Source organism: Apodemus sylvaticus, chromosome 17, assembly GCF_947179515.1.
Source record: "Apodemus sylvaticus chromosome 17, mApoSyl1.1, whole genome shotgun sequence".
Taxonomy (NCBI): domain Eukaryota; kingdom Metazoa; phylum Chordata; class Mammalia; order Rodentia; family Muridae; genus Apodemus; species Apodemus sylvaticus.
The window spans coordinates 51,091,826-51,119,787 of NC_067488.1; the positions used below are offsets into that span (position 1 = coordinate 51,091,826).

Consider the following 27,962-nt stretch of genomic DNA (forward strand, 5'->3'; position numbering starts at 1 on the left):
CTCTTTTGAAATCTTCATATATAATTCCTGGATGCACAATAAATCCTTGGAAAGTCAAACTGCTCCTTCCGGAGACCATTCCTACCATCCCTGAGGGCAAAGGATCATAAACTCCAGTAGATATTTTATAACATATAACTTTCAGGGGTAGTGTAAGATGTTAATCTATGGCCAAGTCTAGGGCAGTTTTGCCTTTAGACATGGACTCATGGGTTCATGAAGACATTGCACCTACATGCATCGCCACATTGTCTGCACACTTCTAAAAGCCTGCACCTTCTTTCTGATTTATAGTTTTAAAAACCATTGCTCTTAGAGATACCTTGATCACAATTTTGTTTCAAATGTTCATATTTCCCCACACTTAAAGCACTAGGCCTTTTGATATTGGAGACCTCTAGCTATAAGTTGACCTATTTTAGCATGTTATACATTAGAACTAATATCATTTCTATCCTTTATTCATTCATCTATGGGTAGGGCCCATGCCTTCAGTGGTCTTATGACTTTTCTTTTACATTTTGCATTTGCATTTTCAAATGCTAGGGTCACTATCAACACCTATCTTGCATCAGGGTCTGATATGGTCTTATTTACTGCTGAGATCAATCTTTGTAAAAAAATCAGGGAAGGCTTCTCCAGAGCCTTGTATAATTTTTGTAAATGATGTGGATTTCTTTTCTGGCTCCTCAACTCTGTCTCAAGCTCTTAAAGCTGCTAGGTGACATTGTTCTATGATTTCATCTTCAAAGTGGACCTGCTCTTGTATATCAGCATAATAACCTTCACCTATCAACTGGTTCCTCACTATACAAACTCCCCTCGCTCTATTGTGCTGTTCCAAACTTCTGGCTTCTTCTCTTTACCATGACAACCACTGCAATTGAGGACCAACCTCTAGTATAGCTGTTACCAATGCCCTCCAGTATTGAGGAATAACTTTATTTTGCGTCGCCCAATTACTTAGAGAATGTTTCACATAGGGTAAGTGTGTACTGTAAGAAGTCATTGCCTCTTTAACTGCTTTAGGTCCTTTGTAGCCGCCTGCAGCTAAGGGAGCCAAGGTCTCCTGGAAGGAAAGCTGGGGATGAAATAGAACAGGCTTTCAAGAGAAATAAGGAACCAAGACAAAAGGTTTTCTGATCAAGGCTCGAAGTTTAATGGGGGTCTCCAAATATGAAGGCGGGGGCCGGGGGTGGAGTGGGACTCTTCCTCCAATGCTGGAAACTTGTCCACAAAACCCTTTCAGTTCCTCAGCAAGTGTTGGCTCCACCGCTCGCTGGTCATCTGTTTAATTTAGGAAATTGTAGATCTGGAAGAACAATGGACTTCACTTTGGTCCCAGTGCTCCATCCTAGGTAGGGGAGATTGTGGTTAGCACTGAGGTCTGGAATTCTTGTTCAGAAGGCTGCAGGGGGAGGGCACAATTCCTCCCTTTTGATTTATTAAAAATTGACTGGACTGGGGCAAAAGATTTTCTTATGCTCCATAGTCCTGTCTGGGAATTAAGGTGGCTGGTGGCCCTGCCTGTCTTAGGTCAGAATTCTAGACTTTCTCTAACCCGTCTTTGGAAATGCATGTGCATCTTGTTTGTGTTTATTTGCACAAACAGCCTTTAGCATTTATTTTAAATAAACTCGGCCTATAGGCACAAGTTCCTATCTTAGGCTGATGAAAGATCATAGAATTTCAGTTGCCCATCTCTGGCTAATAGGCCTTCATAGCACACCTTTTTCCTAATACAGACCAAGCCACAAAAGAACCTACAAATGTGCACTCAGTCCATTTCTTCATAGTGATGAAAAAAATTGTCACAGTGAGCCACTGAGCCTTGCTTGGATGAAAACAATCAACCTGCTTAAAATACAAAGTCAGAAGTTAAGAACCAAACAGGGTTAATTTGTCTTTGGATGGCCTAAGGTATTCAATTCAGTTGCAAATTAGCAGCTATCAGACACAAAGTCTAGTCTCTGCAGTGTGGGAGATAGCTTTGAGAATCAACAGAGAAGCTCTTACTAAATTAACTCAGCTGGCTGATAAAGATTACTAGCCATCTTCATAATTGGAATCTCTGATTTTGGATTTATTTCTAGAGCAGCTCATGACTGAGTCAGAATAACTGACTCACATTAAAGGAAAGAGAAGAGTCATTATAACTTCTCCTTTAGATACATTTTTCTAAGTTAGTTTTCACAGTCTCCATGTTCTCTGTCCCACAAAGTCTAAAAGCTTGAAGCAAAGCAGCTTGTCTTGTAAGACCCCCCCAAAAAACCGAGGGCGCCCCAGCACCCCACGCCTTGGAAGGTGACACCCATATCACTAGTGAGAAACGGTCTTGATGCAATAAGCAAGAGGATTTTTATTCCAGAACTCTGGGTTTCACAGCCGTACACCACGCAGGGGTAGAGGACTGTGGACCCTGGGCAACTGAAGTCAGGGGTATTTAAAGGGGAAAAATCACAAGGCAAGGGGTGGAGGACAATCGTGCACCAGACGGGAAGTACAGAATGAGCAAGTCAGGCAATAGTTTATGCCTTAAGGAAGGTTAAAGATTATCTGGAGCAAACATCCTTGGGGCACTGTATAGTTAGACATTGGGCCAGTCATCAGATGTGTCAAGAATGTGGTGAGCTTGTTCCTGGGGCAGGGTGGGCTACCTCTTGAGGCCAAAGGTCTCAAGCTGAGGGAGGAAAGGCAAGTTACTCAGTGACTCAGTGCTAAACTAATTGCTGGGGTCTAAAAATAATGAGTTGGGGTCTCTCAGTTTAATCTGGGGCATAAGCAAGTAAAGGTGGGTCAAGAACATACACCCAATACAGCTTTCCTGTCACCACTGTCGGGGCACTCAGCAAGCTCACAGTCGACATTACCTTCAGCATGCCATACCAATGACTCTGGCAGCTAGCATGCTCCTGCAGCATTCTGCGGAGAAAACACAAACATGCCTTCTTCCCCATATTAAATACCTGATTAGGATCATGCCATATGCCAATAAGTGGATCTTCCATCTCAACTAGGCATGAGTATGCCCAGTTGTAGGATGCTATAGACACTCAGCAAGGAGTTCCTTGGCATCCAGATTTTAGGATTTTCTTAAAAATATAAAAGCATGATTTAAATAATATGCACAGGGATATAATTTCTCCCTTTTTGTTTCTTTTAAGAAGATATTGTTTTAAAGTTCCACAATACCTCATCCTTGAGAATTATAAAGAAATAAATTGTTAAATTGTTGTCAAAACATCTCAAATGTTTGATGACTGTAATAAATAGCTAGTTCCATTATCTGTTTTAATCTAAGTTGGAACACCAAACATAGACAATAATGTAGGCAATGACTATACAAGCATAGACAATAAATGTAGCATTTTTAGTTGCTTTTCCTGTTAGAGCAGTTGCAACTAGAAAGCCTGAAAATGCATCATTAGTCATATGCACATATTTTAATTTTCTAAAATCAGAAACCATTCTAATTTTCTAAAATCATTTGGAAAATAATTTTCTAAAATCAGTACCATTCATTTGTAACAATTGATTAATTTCTCTAGAATTAACACCATTATGTGGCACAGGTAGAAACTGAGGACCCGCCGGGTGGTGGTGGCACACGCCTTTAATCCCAGCACTTGGGAGGCAGAGGCAGGTGGATTTCTGAGTTTGAGGCCAGCCTGGTCCACAAAGTGAGTTCCAGGACAGCCAAGGGCTACAGAGAAACCTTGTGTCAAAACGAACAAACAAACAAACAAATAAAACCAACAACAACAACAAAAAAGAGAGGTTGGCGTAAAAAAAAATACATGATTTTTTTTTTAAAAAAGAGTTACTAGCGTTTAATTTATGTATGCTGTGTGTGAGTGTGTGTGTATGTATATATGTGTTTGTGCACACGTGTGTGTAGTGTATGTGTGTCTGTGTGTCTGTGTGTCTGTGTGTGTGTGTATGTGTGTGTGTGCCATACTTGTATGGGTGCCTAGTTTCCTGTAAGGCCAGAGGATGTTGGATTCCCCTGGAGCTAGAGTTACATTTGCCTTGGTGTCCCCAGTGTAGGAGTAAGATGTAACTTGGGCCTCTGGAAGAACAGTAAGAGTGCTTAACTTCTGAGCCATCTCCACAACCTCTATAGGCTAAACACACACACACACACACACACACACACACACATACTATGATGTTTGTTTTATAAATCATGGGCCTCAAGAGATTAATAGCAATAACAAATGAGAGTTGTAAGAAACAAAAGACTTCCATGAAAGTTCTTCCAATGGGAATCCCTTCTCTCAGGTATCTCATGATTATCTACTGTAATTGAAAGCAGAGAAAGGCCAGTGCATTATGGGTGAACAGTGTTCATTCCTACAGTTCATCTATAAAGAGTTAGCGTGGCACCTGCTGAACATGAAGGAGCCTTGAAGGCTTAAGTCTGATTGCCCTCTGTCAAATCACAGAAACAGAAGGCAGAATGATGTGTGCTGGGGTTGTGCAGAGGAGAGAAAGAGGAGCTACTGTCCTGGGGTGCAGAGCGCCATTTACCAGATGAAGTGATCTGGGAGGGGTTGCAGTGGTGGCTGCGCACTGGGAATGAATTGCAACACTGCGCTGTAAGAGAGGATGAGCTGGGGGCCACTCACTGGAGCTGACCGCCTGAGCGCAGGCCTTGGGGTCAATCTCCAACACCACAGGAAATACAAGGTACTCCTGGTGGATATTAGTGATGCCGGACCAAAATAAGACAGAAAAGGCGCTCAGACAAATGCACCAATCTGCCTGGAACAGCAAGGAGTGTGGGCAGGACTGAAGAGCAAATGCAGGTTAAGGAGTTCTGTCCTGCACATTCCAAGAGAAGTGCTTGAGTCCTGTCAGGAAGAGGGAGACCTTGCCTGAGAGCCTGGGGCATGTGACAGCAGTGTCTCTGCACAACTGGGTCTTAGGGCCATGTGGCACCACTACACCTGCAACAGATTTAGGCAAATGGTCCCTGGTCACTTGAGTGTGACTTGGAGAGTCTGGGGACAAGTCAGCCATGTGGGTGCTCCATCTCTCTGGCACTCACAAAGACCCTGGACAGTGAGGCTCACTGAGGTTCCTTGTGAGCAGTGTCCTCAGCCTGAGTCACCCTGGTGACTGGGAGTCCCACCCTCTGACACATCTGACAGACAGCTGGGAGTGTGCCAGTCTCCCTGAGCTCTGCTGTCACTTTGCCTGCTCTTTTCTTCTCTGTCATTCTCTGTGGTCACCACTGTGAGGACAGAAGCTCCTGTCCCTGGGAGCCTTCCCAGTCACTCCTGGCTTCAGAGAGTGTTGGGGACCCCTGTGTCATGTCTCCAGACAGGAGAAGTGTTGACTCTTCACAGAAGCCTGCTACACCTGTCTCAGAAACCCAAGGAGACCTGACCTCTCCCTGTGGTTTGTCAACAACCTGGTCATCACTGATGAGCCTCAGTGGGTGATGCAGGGTCAGCAGTGATTGATGAACACAGCCTATGTTTTGGTTCTCTTCCTTCCTCCTCCCTTTCTCCCTCCCTCCTTCCGGTCTTCTTTGTGCATTTTCTTTGTAGCTCTGCTTTAGATTTACCAGGCAGAATGTCCTGGTTGTACAGCCCAGGCTGACCTAGGCCTTGCTGTATATCCCAGGATAGCTGCACACACAGGATTCTCCTGATTTGGGCTCCCAAGTGCTGAAACTGCAGCCCTGTGCCACTGGCCCAGGCTCAGGCATACCCTTTAATCACAGCAGTCAAGTTGTCTGTTGTGGAGGGATGAGGCAGGGGGGAAGGTTGTTTGGAGACTGTTGACTGAGAACTCAGCAAGAGAGGGCTGGGGACAAAGCAGAAAACAGCAGCAGCAGCCACAAGCCTGTTTTATTTTGCATGGCTCAGCCTGCCCTGCAGAGCAGGCCTGGACTTAGTGTCCTTGGTCACGAATCACAGCACAGAGCTGGTAGGGAGTGGGGCCAACTGGAAAAGGAAAGACACCAAGGTTGCTGGGCCTGGGCTGTCCATCGGGCACCGAGAAGCTAAAGCGCTGCAGGAGGCAGGTGAAGAAGAGGAAGAGTTCCATGCGGGCCAGGGGCTCCCCCAGGCATGCTCTGCGGCCTGTGGGTGGGAGAGGGTTCAGTCAGTCTGGGACCTGATTGGGGCTCCACCCTCCATGGCACCCTGGGGACAGACAGGCAGCCAGGCCTCCCCAGGCACCTGCAGAGAAAGGCATGAAGGCCTCAGGCTTCACAAAGTGGCCCTGGGCATCCAGGAAGTGTTCAGGATGGAAGCGGAGGGGCTTCTCCCAGACAGTCTCATCCTTCAGCACGGAGGACAGGTTGGGGATGAGGATCGTCCCCTGGCAGGAGGCAATGGTGTGAACATGGAGTGGGGTGGGGCTGCCTAGACCCTGGTCACTAGGATAACATGCAAAATGTCTTCCCTACACACACTGGATTCCCTCATTCAACCTCAACCCCAGAACCTCCCTACACCCTGGAGGGTTGAGTGACAGATCTCCCATGGGAGGCCAACCCAGTGTCCATCCCTGTGTGTGGTTCTCCATAAAGTGGCCTTGTGGCCTTATCATGTGACATTTCTCTTTCGTGAGGACTCTCGAAAGCTACAACCTGTGTGCACTCTGGTCTTGTGAGCACGTTAGGTATAGGATGTGGTGGCCTTGGTCTCTCCTGTTCTTCTTTAATAATGATCAAGATGAAGTGGTGACAGACACAGGCCTACCTTGGGGATGAGGAAGTTCTGAACTTCAATGTCACGACTAGTGATGCGTTGCAAATTCAATGGAGCAATGTCCCCAAAGCGCTGCACCTCGTGAATGACAGCATTGGTGTAGGGCATGTGGGCCTGGTCTGCCATCTCTGGACTCCTCACCTGTCCTATGACCTCGTCGATTTCCTGTTGGACTCTGCCTGGAGGGACAGCATACCCTCAGTGAAAGAGTCACAGGGGCTTTCCCTGTCTTACAACCATGCTAAGGACTGAGTCCCTGTGAGAAGGACACCAGTGAGTGGCACTGGAGTCTGGGTTGAGTTCCCACTGGCATCTCAGTCATCTGGGGAGTGTCCCTCTACCTCCCTCCCAGCCGCAGCCCCAGCCAGGCTCACGCTGCACATCTGGATGCAGGATCATGAGCAGCAGGGCCCAGGACAGCGTGGCTGAGGTGGTCACCATCCCTGCAGTGAACAGGTCACCCGCCACCATGCGCAGGTTCTCATCATTGAAGCTGCTCTCAGGATTCCCCTTGGCCTGGGCCAGGCAGAAAGAATGGTCCAGGGGCTAATTTACTTTAAGATATACAGAACCCCATCCTTCTTGCCTTACAGTTGACATGACCTCATCCCACAGCCCCTGGTGACATTTCTTGCAGCTGCCAATCACCTTTTCTATCTCTGCTAGGAAGGCATCAGTCAAATTTCGGGGTGGCTGGGCCGGGTCCCAGGTGGTCCTATTCTTAGTCAGCAGGTTAACCAGTATGGCCATGAAGGTCTTCTGATCTCGGAAGACCTTGTCAGCTAGCCCTGGGATGCGCAGGAGTATCGGGAATGAATTAAGAATCTGCAAGAGACACAGAGGAATTCTTAGAGATTCTTCTTCATAAAATTATTAGGGGATCAGGATCATGTATGGGGTTCATGTGCCACATTGTGTGGGAGCAGGTGATAGGACAATGCGTAGAGTCCATTGTCTGTATCCTACATGGGTTCCACACATCAAACTCCAGTCAGCAGGCTTGCTTGGCAGCTCTTATCCCACTCAGCACCTGTCTGGCCCCTCGGTGCTGGTTATGCTCGGTACCCACCTGGACCAGGCTCAGTTGCCAGCCTCCTTCACCACGGACCCAGAGCCTGTCTGTCCCCACCCGACACCTGCCTCCTCCTGAACTGTTAAATTTGAAAGTGCCACCTACAGTCTCTTGCAGCCCCAGATGAACAGAGGAATATTCTACCCCTACAATAACCACAGGCTTTGTGTCTTCCATGCAAACAGAGACCTCAGGTTCTCTCCTTTTCTTGGGAAATCCTGGTCTTGGTCCACATCTCCCCTCCGGTCATTGATGCGTTGTCAACAGGTGTATCCTGCAGTTGACCCCCAGATGGTCTCTCCCACAACCATGGCACATAGCTCCCCCCGCCCCCCTCACCCCCCCCTCCCCCCGCAGGGAAGACGGACTACACAGAAGTGGCTTTGTAGGCTGCACTGAACCTCCTACCGTAGGAATGAAGCCAGAGATTTCTGTCAAACTTTCTTCCTGTACTTTCAGCATCCTGATGAGGTGAGGGTCTTCATATTCAAAGCGACGGGCAAAAATGAGAGATGCAATCACATTGCACACAGCTTTGTCCAACATGGTATTTGGGTTGATGGCCTGCCCTGGGAGTGGAGGTGGAGTGGAGATTCCAGTGAGTCACTGGAGTGCCCATGTCTCCCTGTGCCCAACCACGTCCCTCACCCATCACCCACCAGCCTGGGCAGTGAAGGCGTCACAGAGATGACCGGCCTCCTTAATCACCCACTGCTCCAGAGATTTCTTGCCCAGGCCAAAGTTGCGCAAGGTAGACACAGAGAATCGCCTCTGCTCTCGCCACTCGGGTCCGTAAGATGCAAGGACCACACCTGCAGACACATCTGTGTGTAACCAACGATGCCCAGGCATGGTGTCTCCTGCTCTCATCAATTCTCTTTTCCTCTGGGTTTTGTCCTGCCTCTGAGCCTCCCAAAATCTTGCTCCCCCAATCCAGTACATGCAGCCTGGATGTCAGTGAGTTTTCCATGAATTGCTGGACCACATTCTCACCCACATTCATTCCCCGTGCTTCCTCTCCTCATTGCCATATCTCAGAAGCCATCTGCATCCTCCACACAGCCCCTTACCTTGGGATCTGGGCTTCACACCCAGGTACTCAAAGATGGGCACTGGTGGGCGGTCAGCGGTGTCTTCTCCATGGGTCACCAGCACTTCCTGCATCGCCTTCAGCCCGTTGATCACAACCACAGGCTTCCAGGCCATCTGCAGGCTGAACACTGCACCATAGCGGTTTTGAAGCTGAAGTAGAGGGACAGAGCACGTAGGGAGTAGAGGTCTCCAGAGATCACAGAACCAGGCTCACAGCACAGTAATGTTCAAAGTGTGAGCATGCACAGGCTGTTTCTGTGTGTGTAGGTGCATATTTGTGTATGTTTACACATGCATGCCTGTATATGTGATGTGTGTGTGTGTGTGTGTGTGTGCATGTGTATGTGAAGCCATGTCTCTCTCTGTGTATGTGTTCATGTGTGTCTCCGTGTATATATGTATATTTGTGTGTGTCTTGTTTGTTATTGACCCTTGGTCCTCATGTATCCTGGGAAAATGCTCTTCACTGAGCTCCATCCCCAGTCTGAGGATTCCCACCACTGTGGCATCTTATGTTTTAAGTTCAGGAAATGAATCATAGTAGATGCAACACTCCAGTGGTGACTTTGCCAGAGCTCAAAAACTGTCTTGTGGTCCCTTAGCATGTTTCTTCATGTTACATGAAGAAACTCTGGCTCCTCGAGATGGGCAGTGAGGCCAGAGAGCACAGTAGCAAGAGGTTCAGGCAGCCACAGCCCCTCTCTGCACTTGGTGTCCTGACTGACATGGTGGGGCGGTAGACCTCCCAGCAGGTCAAGTCCTCGTCTTATCAGGACCATAAGGGACATTGGACCTCTATGGCTGCTGCCCTGTCCAACCAGCCTGAATGTTGCAGCCACATCCTGCTTTACCTACTGGACTTTGACCTCCAAACCTTTTGCCCCAAAAAGTCCCAGTGGCTGCCACCAAAACATTTTTAAGCCTGTCCCCTCTTTGGGGCCCAGATCCCTGTGGCTCAAGCCCTACTATGGACAGCATGACTTCAGGTCCCATCCACCACTAAGTCACTCACCTTGTACAAGCTGTATGGCAGGTTATTTGGGTCCACCTGCAGCAGGTTACCCAGCACAGGCCATGGCACAGGGCCCGGTGGGTAGCGGGAAGACCAGCGCTGGCGCCGGTGCATCAGGTCCACCAGTAATATGAAGATGACTGTGAATAGGGCCACAGGCCAGAGGCCAGTCCCAGACAGCAACTCCATGACTGCTCCACTGCTGCCCAGGCTATCCAGAAACGAATGAACAACACTCAATACAGCACCTAGGATCAGGAAGTTCCAAGCCTGGATCCTGCCACCTTATAAAGGAGTGCCAGGCTTGCCCTTTGTTCTCTGTGTCCAGCCCCAATCCTGTGTTTTGTTTGTCCAAATGTTGAGAGGGCCCAGAGTTGACCAGTGCCTTCTAAGTATTGAGCATGCTGATTCTGCTGGGCTGAACACTGTAGCTAAATGTCCAGTGGACTCCTGCTTCAAGATGGATGAACTGATCATTGCGTGCAGAAAAATCATCTGGTATGCTACCCATGCAAAGCTTTGGGGCCTGAGGAAATTGCCTCACAGAGGAATGAGACATCCTAGACCTTCATGGAGTACTTTGTTGGCCGAACAGGAGGGCTGACTGTCATCTAGTCAATGGCTTCTGTGGGTGTGTGAGCAGTGGGAGGCTGTCTTCTGTAGTTAAGGGAAAAGTCTAGAGACCCTATGGGCAAAGGAGGGCAGTGGGAGAGGGAAGCTGTAATCCCTGGGGGTGAGTGGGGCAGGCAGCTGGAGCATTGCCATCTTCAGTACAGTTCTGTGGTCATCCAGTTGATTAGGCAGGAAGACATACAAGTCGGAATTTCTATGACCCAGTCTGTGGAAACTGAGAAATGTTGTGAGAATCTTGGGGGGTCACTAAGTAAGTCTATGGAACTGTCACATGCTGGCCTCTGTCTCTTATTCACACTGTGTTTCTTGCTGGGTCAATCTCACCTGGCCAGAGTCTTCCACCTGGAGATAGGTAAGGCAGTTTTCTTCCTCATGCCAGAGGCCTGTGGCCAAGGTGAGCAGCCATGAGGAAAACAGAAAGATGACTCCTGAGCCGTCTCACAAATGGTTTTTGTGTGCTGGTCACTGCTGGGGACACCGCACATGCCAGGTCACCTTTCACTAGGGTCAGCAGTGGCTCAGTCCCTGTCCTTGCTAGGGATACAGATCTAAAGATCAAAGGCTCAGAAATCCCTGTGGAATCCAGGCAGGCTCTCTCTGCTGCACCTTCCCTGCTCCAGAAGCGAGGCAGGGGCTGAATGGAGACCACATTGTGCAGCCCCACAGCAAAGACTAGGCATGGGACTGATCCTCTCTGAGGTGGATGCCACCACTGCACTGCCCAGCTCTGTGTCACTGGACCCTGTGGGTGACTCCATGGTTATTGCTGGTCTGAACCCTCCATGTCTTCTTCCTCTTCCTGTCCATGCTTCTTGGCCCTGCTCAACCCCATTCCATAGAATGGCACCATAGGGTGGGGCAGAGACAAGGGTCTTTCTCAAGCCTCAAAGGCCTGAAAGGGGGCCTGCATGGGAGGCAGGACACCAGCATGGAAAATGGTCAGAAAGGGGGATCAGGGATGCAATTTGCTGAGGTCGCTGACAGACTCAGGCTACTGGGCTCCCCTGGTTTGCTCCAGGACCCTTCAAAAATAACTTCTGGTACCTGATAACAAGCCCTGCCTGTCAGTGCTGGGACAACACATTTGGTCTCTCATCTCTGTCTGTGTCAGACATGACATTATCTAAGAGAAGCTGTGGTGCTGACTGGGTACTGGCTCCAGCGGGGAATGGGTTGACTCAGGTTGGATTTTCCTGCATCAGGTAAGTGAGCCCTTGTGAGGTAAGTGCACAGACAGCTGAGGGATGTCACTCACTGTGTGCTGTGATGGGTTTCCTGCCTGGCTCTTGGGAGAGGACAGTATGCTCTGCTCCTCCTGTGGACTGCTCTGGACAGACTGCTCTGTCCAGTTCCCTTCATCCTCTGTCCTTGTCCTTTCAGCCATGGTAACCACTGTGGTCTGTCTGGATCATGGGACTCGAGGGGCACTGGGGTCTGCATGTTTATGTTTGCAGCACAGGTGCACCATGTTCACAACAGGCAGCTGGGACTGAGTCCCTGTCCATCAAGCACTGTTGCACTGAGGCAACAGTGTTCCTAGGTTTGCAATTTTCTGCACACATGGCAACAGATAGTTGATCGCTGTACTTTGGACTCCACTAGAAGAGGTCACATGCAACCCAGGCACATTTGGACTCTGTGCCCGTGCAATTTATTTTTCTTTTTCTTGTCTTTGATTTGCCTAGTTTCATTGAAATCCAGATCAGAAGTGAGTCTCAGAGCCATCACTTTGTCTTCCTTCTTTCTCTAAGCATCCTGGGAATTGGGATGCGGCTCACTGGGATGATTGAGACTTTTGAGGGCAGCCTTGGGAAAGTTCAGTTTGGGAAAAGGCTGGGTGAAGTTGGCTATGGTTGGCTCATCCCTGGGTGGATACTGTACCCCTCATGGTGTGAGGTCACAGTGGGACTGTGTTCCATTACCATGGGCTGGTACCTATGAAATCTCAAACCATGGAACCAATGATTGATCAGCACTTTCAGTAAATAACAAAATTGCAGGAATTGTAAATATTTTGACTTAACCTCCATAGTAAACAATGAGAAAATAGTTACAAGACAGAAATGCAAGAAAAGGGATGGGAAGTTCCGCATGGGAACATCAGGTCCCAGACTGAGACTCACCAGGAAGAGACAAGTGTTGCTCTATGACTAGAGAGCCATGATTCTAGCCATCCTGGACAACTGAGGCAGCTCTGCATTGGTTTTTAGGGATTTAAAGGTCCCCGTGTTAGTTGAAGGGAACAATTTGAGACATAGCTCCATGATGAGAGACCTTCCCAATAAGGCTTCCATGGGGTTTGGTATTGTGGCTTACTGTTGTGTGGAGGTGGATGCTGGGATAGGGCTTGGAGCACACAAGTCTGAAGGACACATAGTAGAACCATGAGAGGTGCCCCCAAAGGAAACCTGCTCCTCACTGGACAGTAAAGCACATGCTTGTGGATAGAGTTACAGGAAATGCTAGGATAATGGAGATGGCAAGACTGAGACAGTAGACGGTAGAGAAGACCGAATGGAAAGGAAAGTTATTTGTTGTAACTTGTGAAAGTCATACTACATGTGGTAAAATTGTTGAGAAATACCACAGTCAAAGGGCAGAGCTGTGGGGTGAACAGGCCCTTTGTAAACAAGAGACACATGCTGTGGAATCCCAGAGAGGCCAGCAGGGAGATCTGGATATCAGAAGAGCTCTGGGGGAAGGTCTGGACGTGGTGTGGGTGATTGCAGTGTTGGTGGGCGCTTAGATGGAGGATGTGGCGTTCTAGGTACAGCAGGAGATGAGTCTGAGGTGATGTCCTGGCTATGGCAGTAGAGGGGCTGTGGTGATGGTTCACCAGGACATGGAAACCATGGTGCTGCATGCAGTGCAGGTGGGGAAGATAGGATGGCAAAATAAAGGAGGAAACATTGGCAAAGCTATCTGTGGGGAGGAGACTGTAGGGGTTCTGTAAATTACTGTGGATAAGAACATGAACACAGGCTACTCTTCCAGAGGTCCTGAGTTCAATTCTTAGAAACCACATGCTAACTCACAACCATGTGTAACAGGATCTGTTGACTTCTACTGGTATCTGAGGACAGCTACTGTGTACTCAGACCTAATATATAAAATGAATAAATAATTCTTTAAAGAAAAAGAACAATCAAATTTTGGAGCCACGAACAGAGTCAGGGTCTGTACAGGGCACTCAGCACTACAGATGGTGGTGGCTATGGATAAGGTGGTGCCATGGTGGCAGAAACAGTGGAAGATGGATCTCTGTGTCCAAGGCCAGCCTGTTCTGCATAGGGAGTTCCAGGCCATCCTGGGCTGCATAGAGAGACCCTGTCTGTAAAAAAGTCAAAAGCAGGATCTTTCCTGCCTCTGTGGCATGAGGCTATAAATCTACAGTTCAGTAGTGAAATGGAGCATGTGGAAATTAACAACAAAGATCTCAAACAACCAGATGGGCAAAATGTAAAGGAAATAAGACAAACTGAGACAAATGGAAACAGTATGGTATGTAAAGTACAACAAGAATGCCATCAACTTTCGCATTCATCCAAAAGGTTAGGGGTGTGACTAGTGTGCTCCAAACCCTGGGATCAACCCACAGCACCTCAAAAACTTGTACACAGAACTATCCAAGGAAGAAGCAACTGGAGTAGATCCAGACCGCCACCCTTGGGTTTCTATTGCTGTGATCTAACACAAAGGTGGGAGGGAAGGGTTCTATCATCCTCGAGATTACAATGCCATCATTTAGGGCAGTCAGGGCTGGGACCCAACGCAGGAACCGATGCAGAGACCATGGAGGAGTGCTGCTCACTGGCTTGTCAGCCTTCTTTCTCATGTCATTCAGGACTACCTGCCCTGGGGTGGCAGCACCACAGGATACTGGGTTCTCCCACAACACCCATCAATCAAGAAAATGCACTACACTCCAGTCTGCTGGGAACATCTTCTCAATGTAGGCTCTCTCTTCCCAAGGGATTAAAGCTGGGTCCCCTAAAAGTACATCATACAACAGTCTTAATTCATAATTGGGTAATTTAAGAAAGCTTCTAACCCAATTAATATCTCCAAGTAATTTTTGAAAATCATTTAAAGTTAATAATTTATCTTTCCTTAATTCTATCTTTTGAGGAACGATTTTATCTTTACTAATCGTGGCATCCAAGTAATCAACAACTTGGCCCTTTTGCACTTTCTCAGGGGCAATAAACAATTTTTTCTGTTCCAACAATTTAATTAGACAAGGATAGGAATCTTCCAAAATCTCATTATTCTTGGCAGCTAACAAAATATCATCCATATAATGAAAACATTTTCCTTGGGGAAATTTCTTTCTCATCGGTTCAATGGCATTACCAACAAATAATTGACACATAGTGGGACTATTTGCCATACCTTGTGGTAGTACAACCCATTCATAATGCTGATCGGTCTGTTCATGATTACATGACGGGAGTGTAAATGCAAAGCGTACACAATCTTTCTTATTAAGGGGTATGGAGAAGAAACAATCTTTAATATCAATGATAATTATGGGCCAATCTTTAGGCAAAGCTGATAATAAAGGAAGTCCACATTGCACTGGCCCCATGATCTGCATCTGCTGATTAATAGCTGTCAGATCATGAAGTAATCTCCATTTCCCTGATTTCTTTTTAATTACAAAGATGGGTGTATTCCAGGGAGACACAGAAAGCTGGATATGTTTAAGGGCCAATTGCTCTTTAACCAGCATTTGGGCAGCAGCTAACTTTTCAGAGGAGAGAGGCCACTGAGGAACCCACACCGGCTCCTCTGTTTTCCAGGTGATAAAAATGTTCTCCTCAGCGGCCCCTAAGAAAAACCCAATCCTTTCTTATCTCTTTTAGAGGTTGCTGTTACTGGATGTACATTCACCTGAGAGTCTTTACCCAATCCTTGTCCAGGTTGCCAGCCCATGCGCCGCATCATCTGCTGTGAGGCACTGAGTATTCACCATTGGTCAAATGATACCCCATGAGTGTTAACAGGTCTCTGCCCCATAAACTGATAGGCAACTCCAGCACATAAGGTTGGAATTGACCCTCATGCCCTTCTTCATCCTTCCAAAAGAGGAAGGCTGCACTCATATTAGGAGCTTTTGCATACCCCAAGCCCTGTAGGGACTGAGCAGATGCCTGTACTGGCCAGGCAGTAGGCCAATCCTTAGTGGCAATGATGCTACGATCAGCCCCAGTGTCCAATAGGCCCTGGATTTTCTTGCCACTAACGGTTAGTTGTAACATAGGCCGATCATCCAGATGTAAACTTAAAAATACAGCATCATTGCCTGTTGAACCAAACCCTTGATCACCGCGGCGAATTGTATGTGCAGCAAATGATCTATGGCAACTGGGCAAAAGCAAAAGTTGGGCAATACGATCCCCTGGGGAGATGGCTGTAACCCCCCTAGGAGAGGAGGCCATGATTTTGAACTGCTTCTTCATATGGCCCAAGATGGTGAATCCCCCATGTCTACCGACAACACTCACGTCCAGGCTAATGACAGTGGAGGCAAAAACAGCTGACTAGAGTTATCAGAACCGCTGCCACAAACACTGAGATGACAATTAACAGAGGGATTCCTCCCAGAATGAACATAATCTGTCGGCCGCTTTTACTTTCGCTTTAAGTAGCCTCCTTCCGAGGACTTAGAAAGAATGAGGCCTCCTTCCGAGGACTTTCAAATGCGGGGCCCAGCTTACCGGCCACTTACCAAGCACTTGCTCTGACTCTCAACAGGTTCTGGAACTCCCGGGATGTGAAGAACTCGTACGGGCCGCGCCGCCATACGATCTCCTGAACAGCAGGAAAGAACGACTAGCACACCAGTTCCTTCCAGAGAGAGTTTATTCAGAATGTATGCCAAATTACAGCTTGCTGGATATCTCCCTGAATCTCCCTTGAGTGCGACTGATATACCCTTGCTAGTATGGCCCACTAAGTGATCCACACCCCAAGCCTTATACGGACTTGTTTACTCCAGGCGGCCAGGCTCAAGCAGCGCCATCTTAAAGGCGCGGTCAGCTCTCCCCAAGGGATGATAGCTTTTGTCCAGCTGTTGGGACTGTCACATGCAGAGACAGCAGAGGGGGACGTATGACAGTTAAGAAGTACGATAAGGATGAGGAATCCTTGTTGAATGATCTGGGAGGAGTTGGGCAAGCAAAAAATAGCCAAAATTTATCAGATGGAACAACTTTATTTAGCCAGGTGCATGCCTTTAATTTTGGCATTTGGGAAGCAGAGGATGGTGGATCTCTGTGTTTGAGGCCAGACTGGTCAACACAATGAATTCTAAGATAGCCATGGCTACATAGAAAAATTCTGTCTCAAAATATAAAACCAAACCAAACCAACCAAATGAATAACATTAACCCCCCTACATGTATACAATTCCTTGAAAAAATAGAAAGTGGAGAGAAATCCCCGCAGCTAGTTGCCTCAATGATGTAGCTCTCAATGTGTATTTCTTTATAGCACTTCGAAGGCCAGGCTTTGAAAGAGACCTCTCTGTTTATTTGGGTTTCAGCCCTGTGGACAGGCACAGGATGGCTTCTTTCACCATTCAAGGTCAGTCAGATGCCAGGGTGGGGCCAGGCAGGAGCAGGGGGAGGGATCCTTAAACCCTGCAGGGTCCTCCTTTGTGCCAGGGCTACCTTTGCTGCCCTTCTGTGCCTACTAAGATATATTACAGTCCATAGGTCTGTGACCTTCAGTAACCATAGCATAACAGGATGGACTGGAAAACCTAGAAATGTTGTGACTTCTGAAATGTGGCTGGTGGGCAGGGCTGTGGGGCCTGTGCCCTCCTGATTCTATTGATGTGGTGTATGAGATTGTAGAGCAGGTCTGGAAAGCAGTAGAGTAGATCAAATCATGCAGAAAACGGGAAGGAGGAAAACCTCTAAAGAAACAGTCAGCCTAAGTAAGGACAGTGCTGAGACATGTCATGTGCCCCAGAATTGCTGTTTCTGTCACCACATCCAGGGGACTGCAGGGAGGTGGCTGCAGAGACGTCTCAGGTGGTAGAGGGCTTGCTGTCAAGGCACAAAGACCTGAGTTCAGATCCTAGTGCCTATGCGTACCTGGTCTTGACAGTACCTGGTCTTGTGTGACAGTAACCACAGCAGTGGGGGCAGGGACTGGTGCATCCTGGGAACTCACTGGCCAGCCAGGCTCGCTGACAGGATGAGCTCCATGTTTTCCATAGTCCAGGTGAAGAGGGACACTGAGAGACAGTTGGCATTGACCTCTGTGTGTTCACATGAATGTGCAGGCTGGAGCATCCCTACACACGCACATATACACACATGCACACACAGACACACACAGAGGCACATGCACACATATACACACTTTCACAGACACACACATAAACATAGGCACAAAGAAACACATGCACACACACATACATGCACACACATATACACACAGAGATAGACACATGAATACACACATACACACAGATACACAGTGATACACAGACATGGACACTTACATGCATGAACACATGAAGAGATGGATGGACACACACTTGCATAACACATGCACATACAGTCACTTTTACACACTGAGACAGACAGTTGGTTACACAATTACTTATAATACACATACAGACACAAGCCCATTCTCACATGTACACACAGACATATGTACACATGTATTCATTTATAGCATATACACACATGGCAATGAACACAAACCTATACCACACACATGCCCACACACAAATGTACCAATGCTACAGGTATGTGTCCACATAAGACACACATGAACACACACATACATACACTTTTGGGTATGGTGCACTGGAGTGCTCTGGCTGAGCATACATAAGGCCTTGGGGTGAATCCCCAACACCATGAGAAATACATGTTACTGCTTGTGAACATTAGTGATGCCTGACCACAATAAGACAGAAAAGGCGCTCAGACAAACGCACCAATCTGCCTGGAATGGCAAAGAATGTGGGCAGGGCTGAAGATCAACCGCAGGTTAAGGAGTTCTGTCCTGCACATTCCAAGAGAAGTGCTTGAGTCCTGTCAGGAAGAGGGAGACCTTGCCTGAGAGCCTGGGACATGTGACAGCAGTGTCTCTACATGACTGGGGATGAGGGCCATGTGGGACCATTTATATCTGTAACAAACTGGGTTAATGCAAGAGGTCCCTGGTTACCTGAGTATGATTTGGAGAGTGTGGGGACGGGTCAGCCATGTGGGTGCTCCACCATGTGGGTGCTCCACCATGTGGGTGCTCCACCATGTGGGTCCTCCATCTTTCTGGAACCAACCAAAACCCTGGACAGTGAGGCTCACTGAGGTTCCCTGTGAGCAGTGTCCTCAGCCTGAGTCACCCTGGTGACTGGGAGTCCCACCCTCTGACACATCTGACAGACAGCTGGGAGTGTGCCAGTCTCCCTGAGCTCTGCTGTCACTTTGCCTGCTCTTTTCTTCTCTGTCATTCTCTGTGGTCACCACTGTGAGGACAGAAGCTCCTGTCCCTGGGAGCCTTCCCTGTCACTCATGACTTCACAGAGTGTTGGGGATCCCCATGTCATGTCTCCAGAGAGGAACAGTGTTGACTCTTCATGGAAGCCTGCTATACCTGTCTCAGAAACCCGAGGAGAACAGACCTCTTCCTGCAGTCTGTCACCAAACTGGTCACCACTGATGAGTCTCAGTGGGTGACACAAGGTCAGCAGTCAGTGCTGAGCACAGCCTACCTTTGTGTTCGCTTCCTTCCTCCTCCCTTCCTCCCTCCCTCCTTCCTGTCTTCTTTGTATCTCTGCTTTAGATTTACCAGGCAGAATGCCCTGGTTGTATAGCCCAGGCTGACCTAGGCCTTGCTGTATATCCCAGGGTAGCTGCACACACAGGATTCTCCTGATCTGAACTCCCAAGTGCTGAAACTGCAGCCCTGTGCCAGTGGCCCAGGCTCAGGCACACCCTTTAATCACAGCAGTCAAGTTGTCTGTTGTGGAGGGATGAGGCAGGGGGGAAGGTTGTTTGGAGACTGTTGACTGAGGACTCAGCAAGAGAGGGCTGGGGACAAAGCAGAAAGCAGCAGCAGCAGCCACAAGCCTGTTTTATTTTGCATGGCTCAGCCTGCCCTGCAGAGCAGGCCTGGAATTAGTGTCCTTGGTCACGAATCACAGCACAGAGCTGGTATGGGGAGGGGACAACTAGAGCAGTAAAGATGCCATGGTCGCTGGGCCTGGGCTGTCCATCGGGCACTGAAAAACTAAAGCGCTGCAGGAGGCAGGTGAAGAAGAGGAAGAGTTCCATGCGGGCCAGGGGCTCCCCCAGGCATGCTCTGCGGCCTGTGGGTGGAGAGGGTTCAGTCAGTCTGGGACCTGATTGGGGCTCCACCCTCCAAGGCACCCTGGGGACAGACAGGCAGCCAGGCCTCCCCAGGCACCTGCAGAGAAAGGCATGAAGGCCTCAGGCTTCACAAAGTGGCCCTGGGCATCCAGGAAGTGTTCAGGATGGAAGTGGAGGAGCTTCTCCCAGACAGTCTCATCCTTCAGCACGGAGGACAGGTTGAGAATGAGGGTCGTCCCCTGGCAGGAGACAATGGTGTGAACATGGAGTGGGGTGGGGCTGCCTAGACCCTGGTCACTAGGATAACATGCAAAACATCTTCCCTACACACACTGAATCCCTCATTCATTCCCAACACCAGAGCCTCCTAGCACCTTGGAGGGCTGTGTGAAGATCTCCCATGGGAGGCCAACCCAGCATCCATCCCTGTGTGTGATTCTCCATAAAGTGTCCTGTGGCCATTTTTGTGTAACATTTTTCTCTCCTGAGGATGCTTGCTCTTGTGAGCACATTAGGATGTGGTGGCCCTGGCCTCTCCTGCCCTTGTTTGATAGTGATCTTGATGAACTGGTGACAGACCCAGGCCTACCTTGGGGATGAGGAAGTTCTGAACTTCAATGTCACGATTAGGGATGCGTGGGAAATTCAGTGGACTAATGTCCCCCAAACGCTGCACCTCATGAATTACAGCCTTGGTGTAGGGCATGCGGGCCTGGTCTGCCATCTCTGGACTCCACACCTGCCCTATGACCTGGTCGATTTCCTGTTGGACTCTGCCTGGAGGGACGGCATCCCCTCAGTGAAAGAGTCACAGGGGACTTCCTTGTCTTACAACCATGTTGAGGAAGGAGTCCCTGTGAGAAGGACACCAGTGAGTGGAGTCTGGGTTGAGTTCCCACTGGGAGCCACAAGCATCTCAATCATCTGGGGAGTGCGCCTCTACCTCCCTCCCTGTCCCAGCCCCAGCCCCAGCCCCAGCCAGGCTCACGCTGCACATCTGGATGCAGGATCATGAGCAGCAGGGCCCAGGACAGCGTGGCTGAGGTGGTCACCATCCCTCCAGCAAACAGGTCACCCACCACCTTGTGGAGGTTCTTATCATTGAAGCTGCTCTCAGGATTCCCCTTGGCCTGGGCCAGGCAGAAAGGATGGGTTCAATAGGGAGAGGAAATCCCACAAGGTCCCCATTTTCCCAACCTGCCCCATTCTGAGTTACTTGGTGAGACACAGGACCCCACCCTTCTGGACTCACAGCTATGTGTGCTTTATGGACCTCAGCCCACAGCCCCTGGATACAGTTTTGGAGCTGCCAATCACCTTCTCAATCTCTGCCAGGAAGGCATCAGTCAAATTTCGGGGTGGCTTGGCAGGGTTCCATGTCGTCCTGTTCTCAGTCAAGAGGTTATCCAGTATGGTCATGAAGGTCTTCTGACCTTGGAAGACTTTGTCATCCAGCCCTGGGATGCGCAGGAGTATTGGGAATGCCTTAAGAACCTGTGAGAGACACAGTCTCCACCACTAAGTCACTCACCTTGTACAAGCTGTATGGCAGATTATCTAGGTCCACCTGAGCAGGTTACCCAGCACAGGCCATGGCACAGGGCCTGGTGGGTAGCAGTGAGAGACCCCAACTCAATGTTTGTAGACCCCTGGACAACTACCCCAGCACAGAGTAACTTGTTTTTCTGCTTTTAGCTTGAGAAAGATAGCCCATCCTATTCTAGTTCCAATGTTTACCTATACAATGCCCCAAGGACGTTTGCTCCAGATAATCTCTAACCTTCCTTAAGGCAAAAACTATTGCCTGACTTCCTCATTCTGTACTTCCCCATTCCATGCATGATTTGTCTTCCACCCCTTGCCTTGTGATTTTTGTCCTCTACTCCTTGCTTTGTGATTTTCCCCCTTTAAATCCCCCTGACTTCAGTTGCACGTGGTCCCACAGTCCTCTACCCCTGCATGGCATATGACTGTGGACCTCAGACTCTGGAATAAAATTCCTCTTGCTTATTTCATCAAGATCATTTCTTGCGAGAGCTTTGGGTGTCACCTCCTAAGGCTTGGGGCACTGGTGTGCCCTCCGTGTTTTTGGGTCTTACATATTTTGGTGCATGGGCCAGGAAGTGTGACTACCCTTCACACTCGAGAACCAACTAGGAGGTAACGGGATCCTCTCTGGAATGTGTATGCTGGCCGGTGTCTCTGTTCTGAGTGTCTTGAGTGTCTGTCCTGTTCTATTTTCTGAATCTTGAGGAGATGTGCACTTTTGGTGGGCAGCTGTTCTCTAGGATCGTGAGGACCAGAGGACCATGGTGAGTAGACGTGCTCGGTAGACCACAGGCTGCAGCCCTGGGAGACGTCCCAGGAGGTTTGGGGGAACTCCAGGGATGCTTGGAAGATTCCTGTCTGGGTATCTGAGAGGACACAGTAGTTCTACTGAATTGGAGAACTTATATACCCTCCTGGCCATCTGGTTTTTTGATCTGGTTCTGTCTGCCTTGGTGGAGATGAATACTTGTCAGTCTTTGTCTTGTGTGTCTTTGTCTACAGTTTGACCACTAAATGGGTACCATGGTTTGTTTTCTGTCTCACCATTTGTCAAAGTTTGAGTCTATAAGCCTTTCTGAAAATTTTGATTTTGCTTGCAAGCTTCTTGGGCTCGGAAAGCCTGTCTCGTGTAGTGCATTTGACTGGCAGCTGTGCTAGAGTCAAGACTGCGGGGGTCTGGAGGAAGCTTTAGACCCTGGAGAGGGCTGAATAAGGCTCTTCTCCATCTGTAAACAGCAAGGCAGTAATGGTGGGAACCATGTTTTGCTGAATCTGGTTTATCTGGTTCCTGCAGTGTGTGCAGGGGCACCTGGTGTCTGAAACTGTGCCCCTCTATGTACAAATTATGTGATTTTCCTTTCTCTGCTTTCTTGAATCTAGAGGCTTGATGGTGGCAGGGTCAGGCTGTCTATGTGGTGTCATTTTGTATTGTGTTCTGAGTTCTTGGACTTAGATAGACGATATTGTTTGGACTTTAGACTGACTGAAAAGCAACTCTTTCTCTGTGGTGCCAAAATCAGGTCACGTGACTCAAGCATGCCAACATGGGGGGGGGGGAGGGAAAGGAGAGACAAAATACTTGGGCTCTGATGCCCCCTGGTGGGGAAAATAATAAGTCTTCACAAGACACTCAATGTGGCATATGCGAAAATTTAAGTTGGTTTAAGTTGGTACAGATGGTTCATTTCTTTTATTTTAAATTGTTGAAATTATTATGATTGATGTGATGTTAAACTTTGTGGTTACATTGTTCCTCTGGGAGAGAGGTCAAAATAAGGGCGACCTCCAGAAGACTAGGTTCTAAAATAGTAAGTGAAAAATCTGTCTTTGTGATACTAAAATCTTGTTTTGAGATTTATATAAAAAAATACCACTCCCCTTCATATCTCAACATCCATATTCAGCTTGAAGAAATTGTCTTTCTAGAGAACATAGAAATGGTCAGATTTAAAATGGGGAGAAAATAAAATTAATTATATAGACATAATTTTATTTGATAAAAATTTTTATAATTGTTATTAAGTTCAAGGCATTGTTTAAGCCTGTGAGTTTAGGGCCAAATAAAAATATAAGGCTCTGAGTTTATTGTTAGGTTGCTTTCTAGGTTTTAATCAGAAATAGCTGAAGATAGTTTAACAGACAACAGTCCACATTACTTTACATAGATAGTTGGTTTTCAAAAATGTCAAAAACCCATGGAATATGATGTTTAAGTCTTAGAAGCTACATTAATCTTTCTATATATTTTCAGTTAACATTGGTCACTCTTAGATTTCTGATGGTATTGTATACTGTTAGTCTCATAGACAGCCCAAGCTGTTTAATCTTGAGAAACCTGATAAAGATTTAGATAAATGATTTTCAGGTGACATAAAATTTAAAGCCAAGACATGAGTCAATTCTTACAATGTTAATTCTTAAGTGTTAGTTCTGACAGTCTTTTAAGATAATACAAATGAAAAGGTTCTTTTTAATTGACAGGGATGATAAATTAGGTGTTATGTCTATCTTATAGTTTATAATTTACAAAATGGTAATAATTATGCTCAATTGATATTTAGAGAGGATCACAGAGTGGAGCAGGAGAGGACCTGAGACCACCTATCTTGATACCATGGTAGCTCTATCACTAAGGGTATATTTCCCAAGAGATTAATTAATCTCTTCAAAACTGTTTTATTTGTAATACAGGAAGCCAAAAAGAATACCCCCTCAGACAAAAGGTAAGAGTCATCTGAAGGACCAACACCAGATTCCATTGGTAGGTCTCGAGGGTATAGCAGCCCACAAATTTGACCAAGATATGTGAGATTAAGCAGGGACTAGATGAGTCACCTGCAGCTTTTCTAGAGCAGCTCATAGACACATTCTTGCCAATATACATGCTATGACTCCAGGGGCAAGGAATATAAAGCTACTATGACAATGGCTTTTATAGACGGGGCTAGTAGTGATATCAGGAAAAAGCTTCAGAGGCTAGAGGGATTTGGTGCAGGTTGCTGAGAAGGTCTGTAGAAGGATATAGTGTAGGTTGTTGAGAAAGTCTGTAGAGAGATTTAGTGCAGTTTGCTGAGACAGGGAGACAGAGGAGGAGAAGAAATTGGGAAAAAGAAAGAAAAAATGACAGAGAAGGAAGCTACAGAGATTCCTGTCTATAATAGTTAAAAAAACAGAAAAGGGAGACAGAAAAGGACCAGTGTGCATACTGTAAGGAGAGAGGCCACTGAGCCAGAGTGTGCCCTAAGAAATAGAAGCTGGGAGCAGAAATTCCCAGGTCTTGGGAAAAGTGCCCCCAAATGGCAAACCCATGTGTTAGCCCTGGGTGAAGACAGTGACTAGGGGAGATGGGTTTTCTGACCACCTCCTCCAACCCAGGATAACTGTGGGAGTGAAAGAGAAACCCACTTAGTTCTTGGTGGACACAGGGGCTCAGTGCTCGGTCTTCCAAGCCAATGGCAATGTTTCCAAGAAAAGATCTTGGGTCCAAGAAGCCACTGGCACCAAAATGTATTCATGAACTACCCAAAGAACAGTGGACCTAGGGATGGGACGGGTAGCGCATTCATTTAGGGTCACCCCAGACTGTTCCTACTCTCTGTTGGAGTAAGACATACTCTCCAAAATGGAGCGGGGGCGGGGCAGATATACTTCCTGCCCAACAGGCTGCAGCTAACTGGCCTAAAAAGAGAGACTGACCCCTGCTGAAAGTCGCTACAGACAGGAGCAGTTTTGTCCATGATGGACAGAGATAAGCAGGTGCTGCTATGGTGGACGGCACAAATGTCATCTGGGTAGAAGAATCTTTATCCCCTGGCATGTCAATGCAGAAAGTGAAGCTAGTTGCCCTCACCAAGACATTGGAACTTGGAACCAGCAAGAAAATCAATATCCACATGGATAACAGGTATGTGTTTGCCACAGCCCACATCCACAGGGATATATGCCAAGAGGACTGCTCACTTCAGAGGAAACCAACAGGAAATCTTAGACCTCTTAGATGTCCTAATGAAGCCAGCAACTGTGAGTATTATTCACTGCCTAGGACATCAAAAGGGAAAAGACTCAATGGGCAATAACCAGGCAGAGCAAGTGGCTCCCGGAATGGATATGCAGGAGCCTATACTGGTTAAGAGTCTGTAAGAGGCACCCACTGGGAAATGGGACAAAATTAAGAAACAGCCTCACTTGGGCTGGTGAGATGGCTCAGTGGTTAAGGACTCTGACTGCTCTTCCAAAGGTCCTGAGTTCAAATCCCAGCAACCACATGGTGGCTCACAACCATCCATAATGAGATCTGACACTTGTGGTGTGTCTGAAGACAGCTACACTGTACTGAATATGTAAATATAACAATAAATAAATCTTTGCGCCAGAGTGAGCAGAGGTCCTGAGTTCAATTCCCAGCAACTACATGACTCACAACCATCTGTACAGCTACAGTACACTCATATACATGAAATAAATAAATAAATCTTTAAAAAAAAAAGAAACAGCCTCACTTAAAAGGACTGAGATTGCTTCCACCCTACCAACTATTACAAAGAGAAGGTGCACACAAGAAGGCATAACTATACTCCATAAAGTAAGCCAAAGACTCCCTAGGCCAAATGCACAGATGGACTCATTTAGGGGATTAAAAACCTTGTCCTGGCAGTTTAAGAGACCAAACTCGTATATTTATGACTCTTGTTTTAGGCTAGAGAGATAATAGAACAGTGTAAGATATGCCAGCAAGTAAATGCTTATGCAGCAAAGAGTAAACAGGGTAAAAGACCTAGAAGAGAACAGCCTAGAGTATATTAAGAGAATTTATAAAAGCTAAGGCAGGAGACTATGGTTATAAAATACCTTCTAGCATTATAGATACTTTCTCTAGATGGGCTGAGACTTTTTCAGTAAGCAGGAAACAGCTGCCAGGGTTGGAAGAAATTTTCCCGAGTTTCAAAGTGCCCAAGGTAATTGGATCAGACAATGGTTCTGTTTTTGCTTCTAAGGTAAGTCAGAAATTGACAGATATTGGGGACTAATTGGAAACATTATTGGACATACTGTCCCCAGGGCTCAAGACAGGTAGAGAAAACAAACAAAACCCAATGAAAGACCTTAACTAAATTGACCTTGGAGACTGGCTCAGGCTGGGTGGTGCCTCTCCCCTTGTTTCTGATCAGTCCCTGCCATTTTAACCTGACACCCCTAGAGATCCTCTTTGATACCCCAACTCCTTTGGTGTCCATTGGGCCCTCCCAGGAGGTGTCCCACGATATGAGATTTGCCTTAAATGCTCCAGGCATGCCAGAGTCTCCTCACTGCTTCCAGATAGGTGACTGGATCTGTATAAGAAGGCTTCAGGAACAGTTGCTGAAACCCTGATGAAATAAATCCTCACGAAATTGACCACAAAGACTGGTGTTAATGATTAGATAGCTCTCCTACCCTTTGTGCTCTTCAGGCCTTTGTTCTCTAGGCTCAAGGCGCTCGAGTGGGTGAAGCAGTGAGCTTGGAAGCAGCTCCGGGAGGCCTACTCAGGAGAAGGAGACTTGCAAGTCTCACATCACATCAACTTGCAAGTTGGAGATTTGGTCTATGTTAGATGCCACTGCGCAGAAAACCTTGAAACTCGGTTGAAAGGCTCCTTCCTATCTTGTACTCTTGACCACCCTGCTTTCTGCTTTGATGAGACCCTTTGTAATTTTACTCCTTTTGCTTACAATTGGAACCTGTGTGATTAACTGGTTAATAGTTTTTATTAGGGAGTGTATAAGTGCTGTGCAGATTCTTATGCTACACCAACAATATCAGAGATTAGGGCAGGACAATCTAGAATATATAGAGTCAGAGACTTAGTTCTATAGGTCTAAGATTAGAACTACTTACTAGAAGGAGTGGGAAATGAGAGACCCCAACTCAATGTTTTTAGACCCCTAAACAACTAGCCCAGCACAGAGTAACTTGTTTTTCTCCTTTCAGCTTGAGAAAAATAGCCCACCCTGTTCTAGTTCCAATGTTTAACTATACAATGCCCCATGGATATTTGCTCCAGATAATCTCTAACCTTCCTCAAGACGTAAACTATTGCCTGACTTCCTTCCTCATTCTGTACTTCCCCATTCCTTCACCCCTTGCCTTGTGATTTTTGTCCTCCACCCCTTGTTTTGTGTTTTCCCCTTTAAATACCCCTGACTTCAGTTGCATGTGGTCCCATAGTCCTCTATCCCTCCTCAGAGCTCTGGAAAAAAAATTCTCTTGCTTATTGTATCAAGACTGTTTCTTGCGAGTGATTTGGGTGTTGCCTTCTGAAGTGTGGGGCACTGCGGGGCCCTCAGTTTTTTTGGGTCTTACAACAGGAAGACCAGCGTTGGCGCCAGTGCATCAGGTCCACCAGTAATATGAAGATGACTGTGACTATGGCCACAGGCCACAGGCCAGTCCCAGTCAGCAGCTCCATGACTGCCCCACTGCTGCTCAGGTTTTCAAGAGGCCAATGACCAACACTCAAGACAGGACCTAGGATGAGGAAGTCCCAAGCTTGGATTGTGCCACCT

At 47.4% G+C, this 27,962-nt stretch overlaps 1 protein-coding gene and 1 pseudogene across 2 annotated transcripts; both read right to left on the reverse strand.

Moving 5' to 3' along the window:
• Positions 1-5,901: 5,901 nt before the first annotated feature.
• LOC127667315 (cytochrome P450 2D10) lies at positions 5,902-10,090 on the reverse strand. 2 transcript variants are annotated; one of them, XM_052160311.1, is made up of 9 exons: positions 9,902-10,090; positions 8,868-9,039; positions 8,457-8,609; positions 8,206-8,366; positions 7,374-7,550; positions 7,100-7,241; positions 6,717-6,904; positions 6,192-6,333; positions 5,902-6,092 (listed from the first exon to the last, which is right to left on the reverse strand). In XM_052160311.1, the coding sequence occupies exons 1-9, from the start codon at positions 10,088-10,090 to the stop codon at positions 5,902-5,904; spliced, it is 1,515 nt and encodes a 504-aa protein (XP_052016271.1). The 2 variants fall into 2 exon arrangements, with proteins under 2 accessions (XP_052016271.1, XP_052016272.1); XM_052160312.1 differs by lacking the exon at positions 8,457-8,609.
• A 9,567-nt stretch (positions 10,091-19,657) lies between these two features.
• On the reverse strand, positions 19,658-27,865 carry LOC127667322 (cytochrome P450 2D9-like; annotated as a pseudogene).
• Between the last annotated feature and the right edge of the window lie 97 nt (positions 27,866-27,962).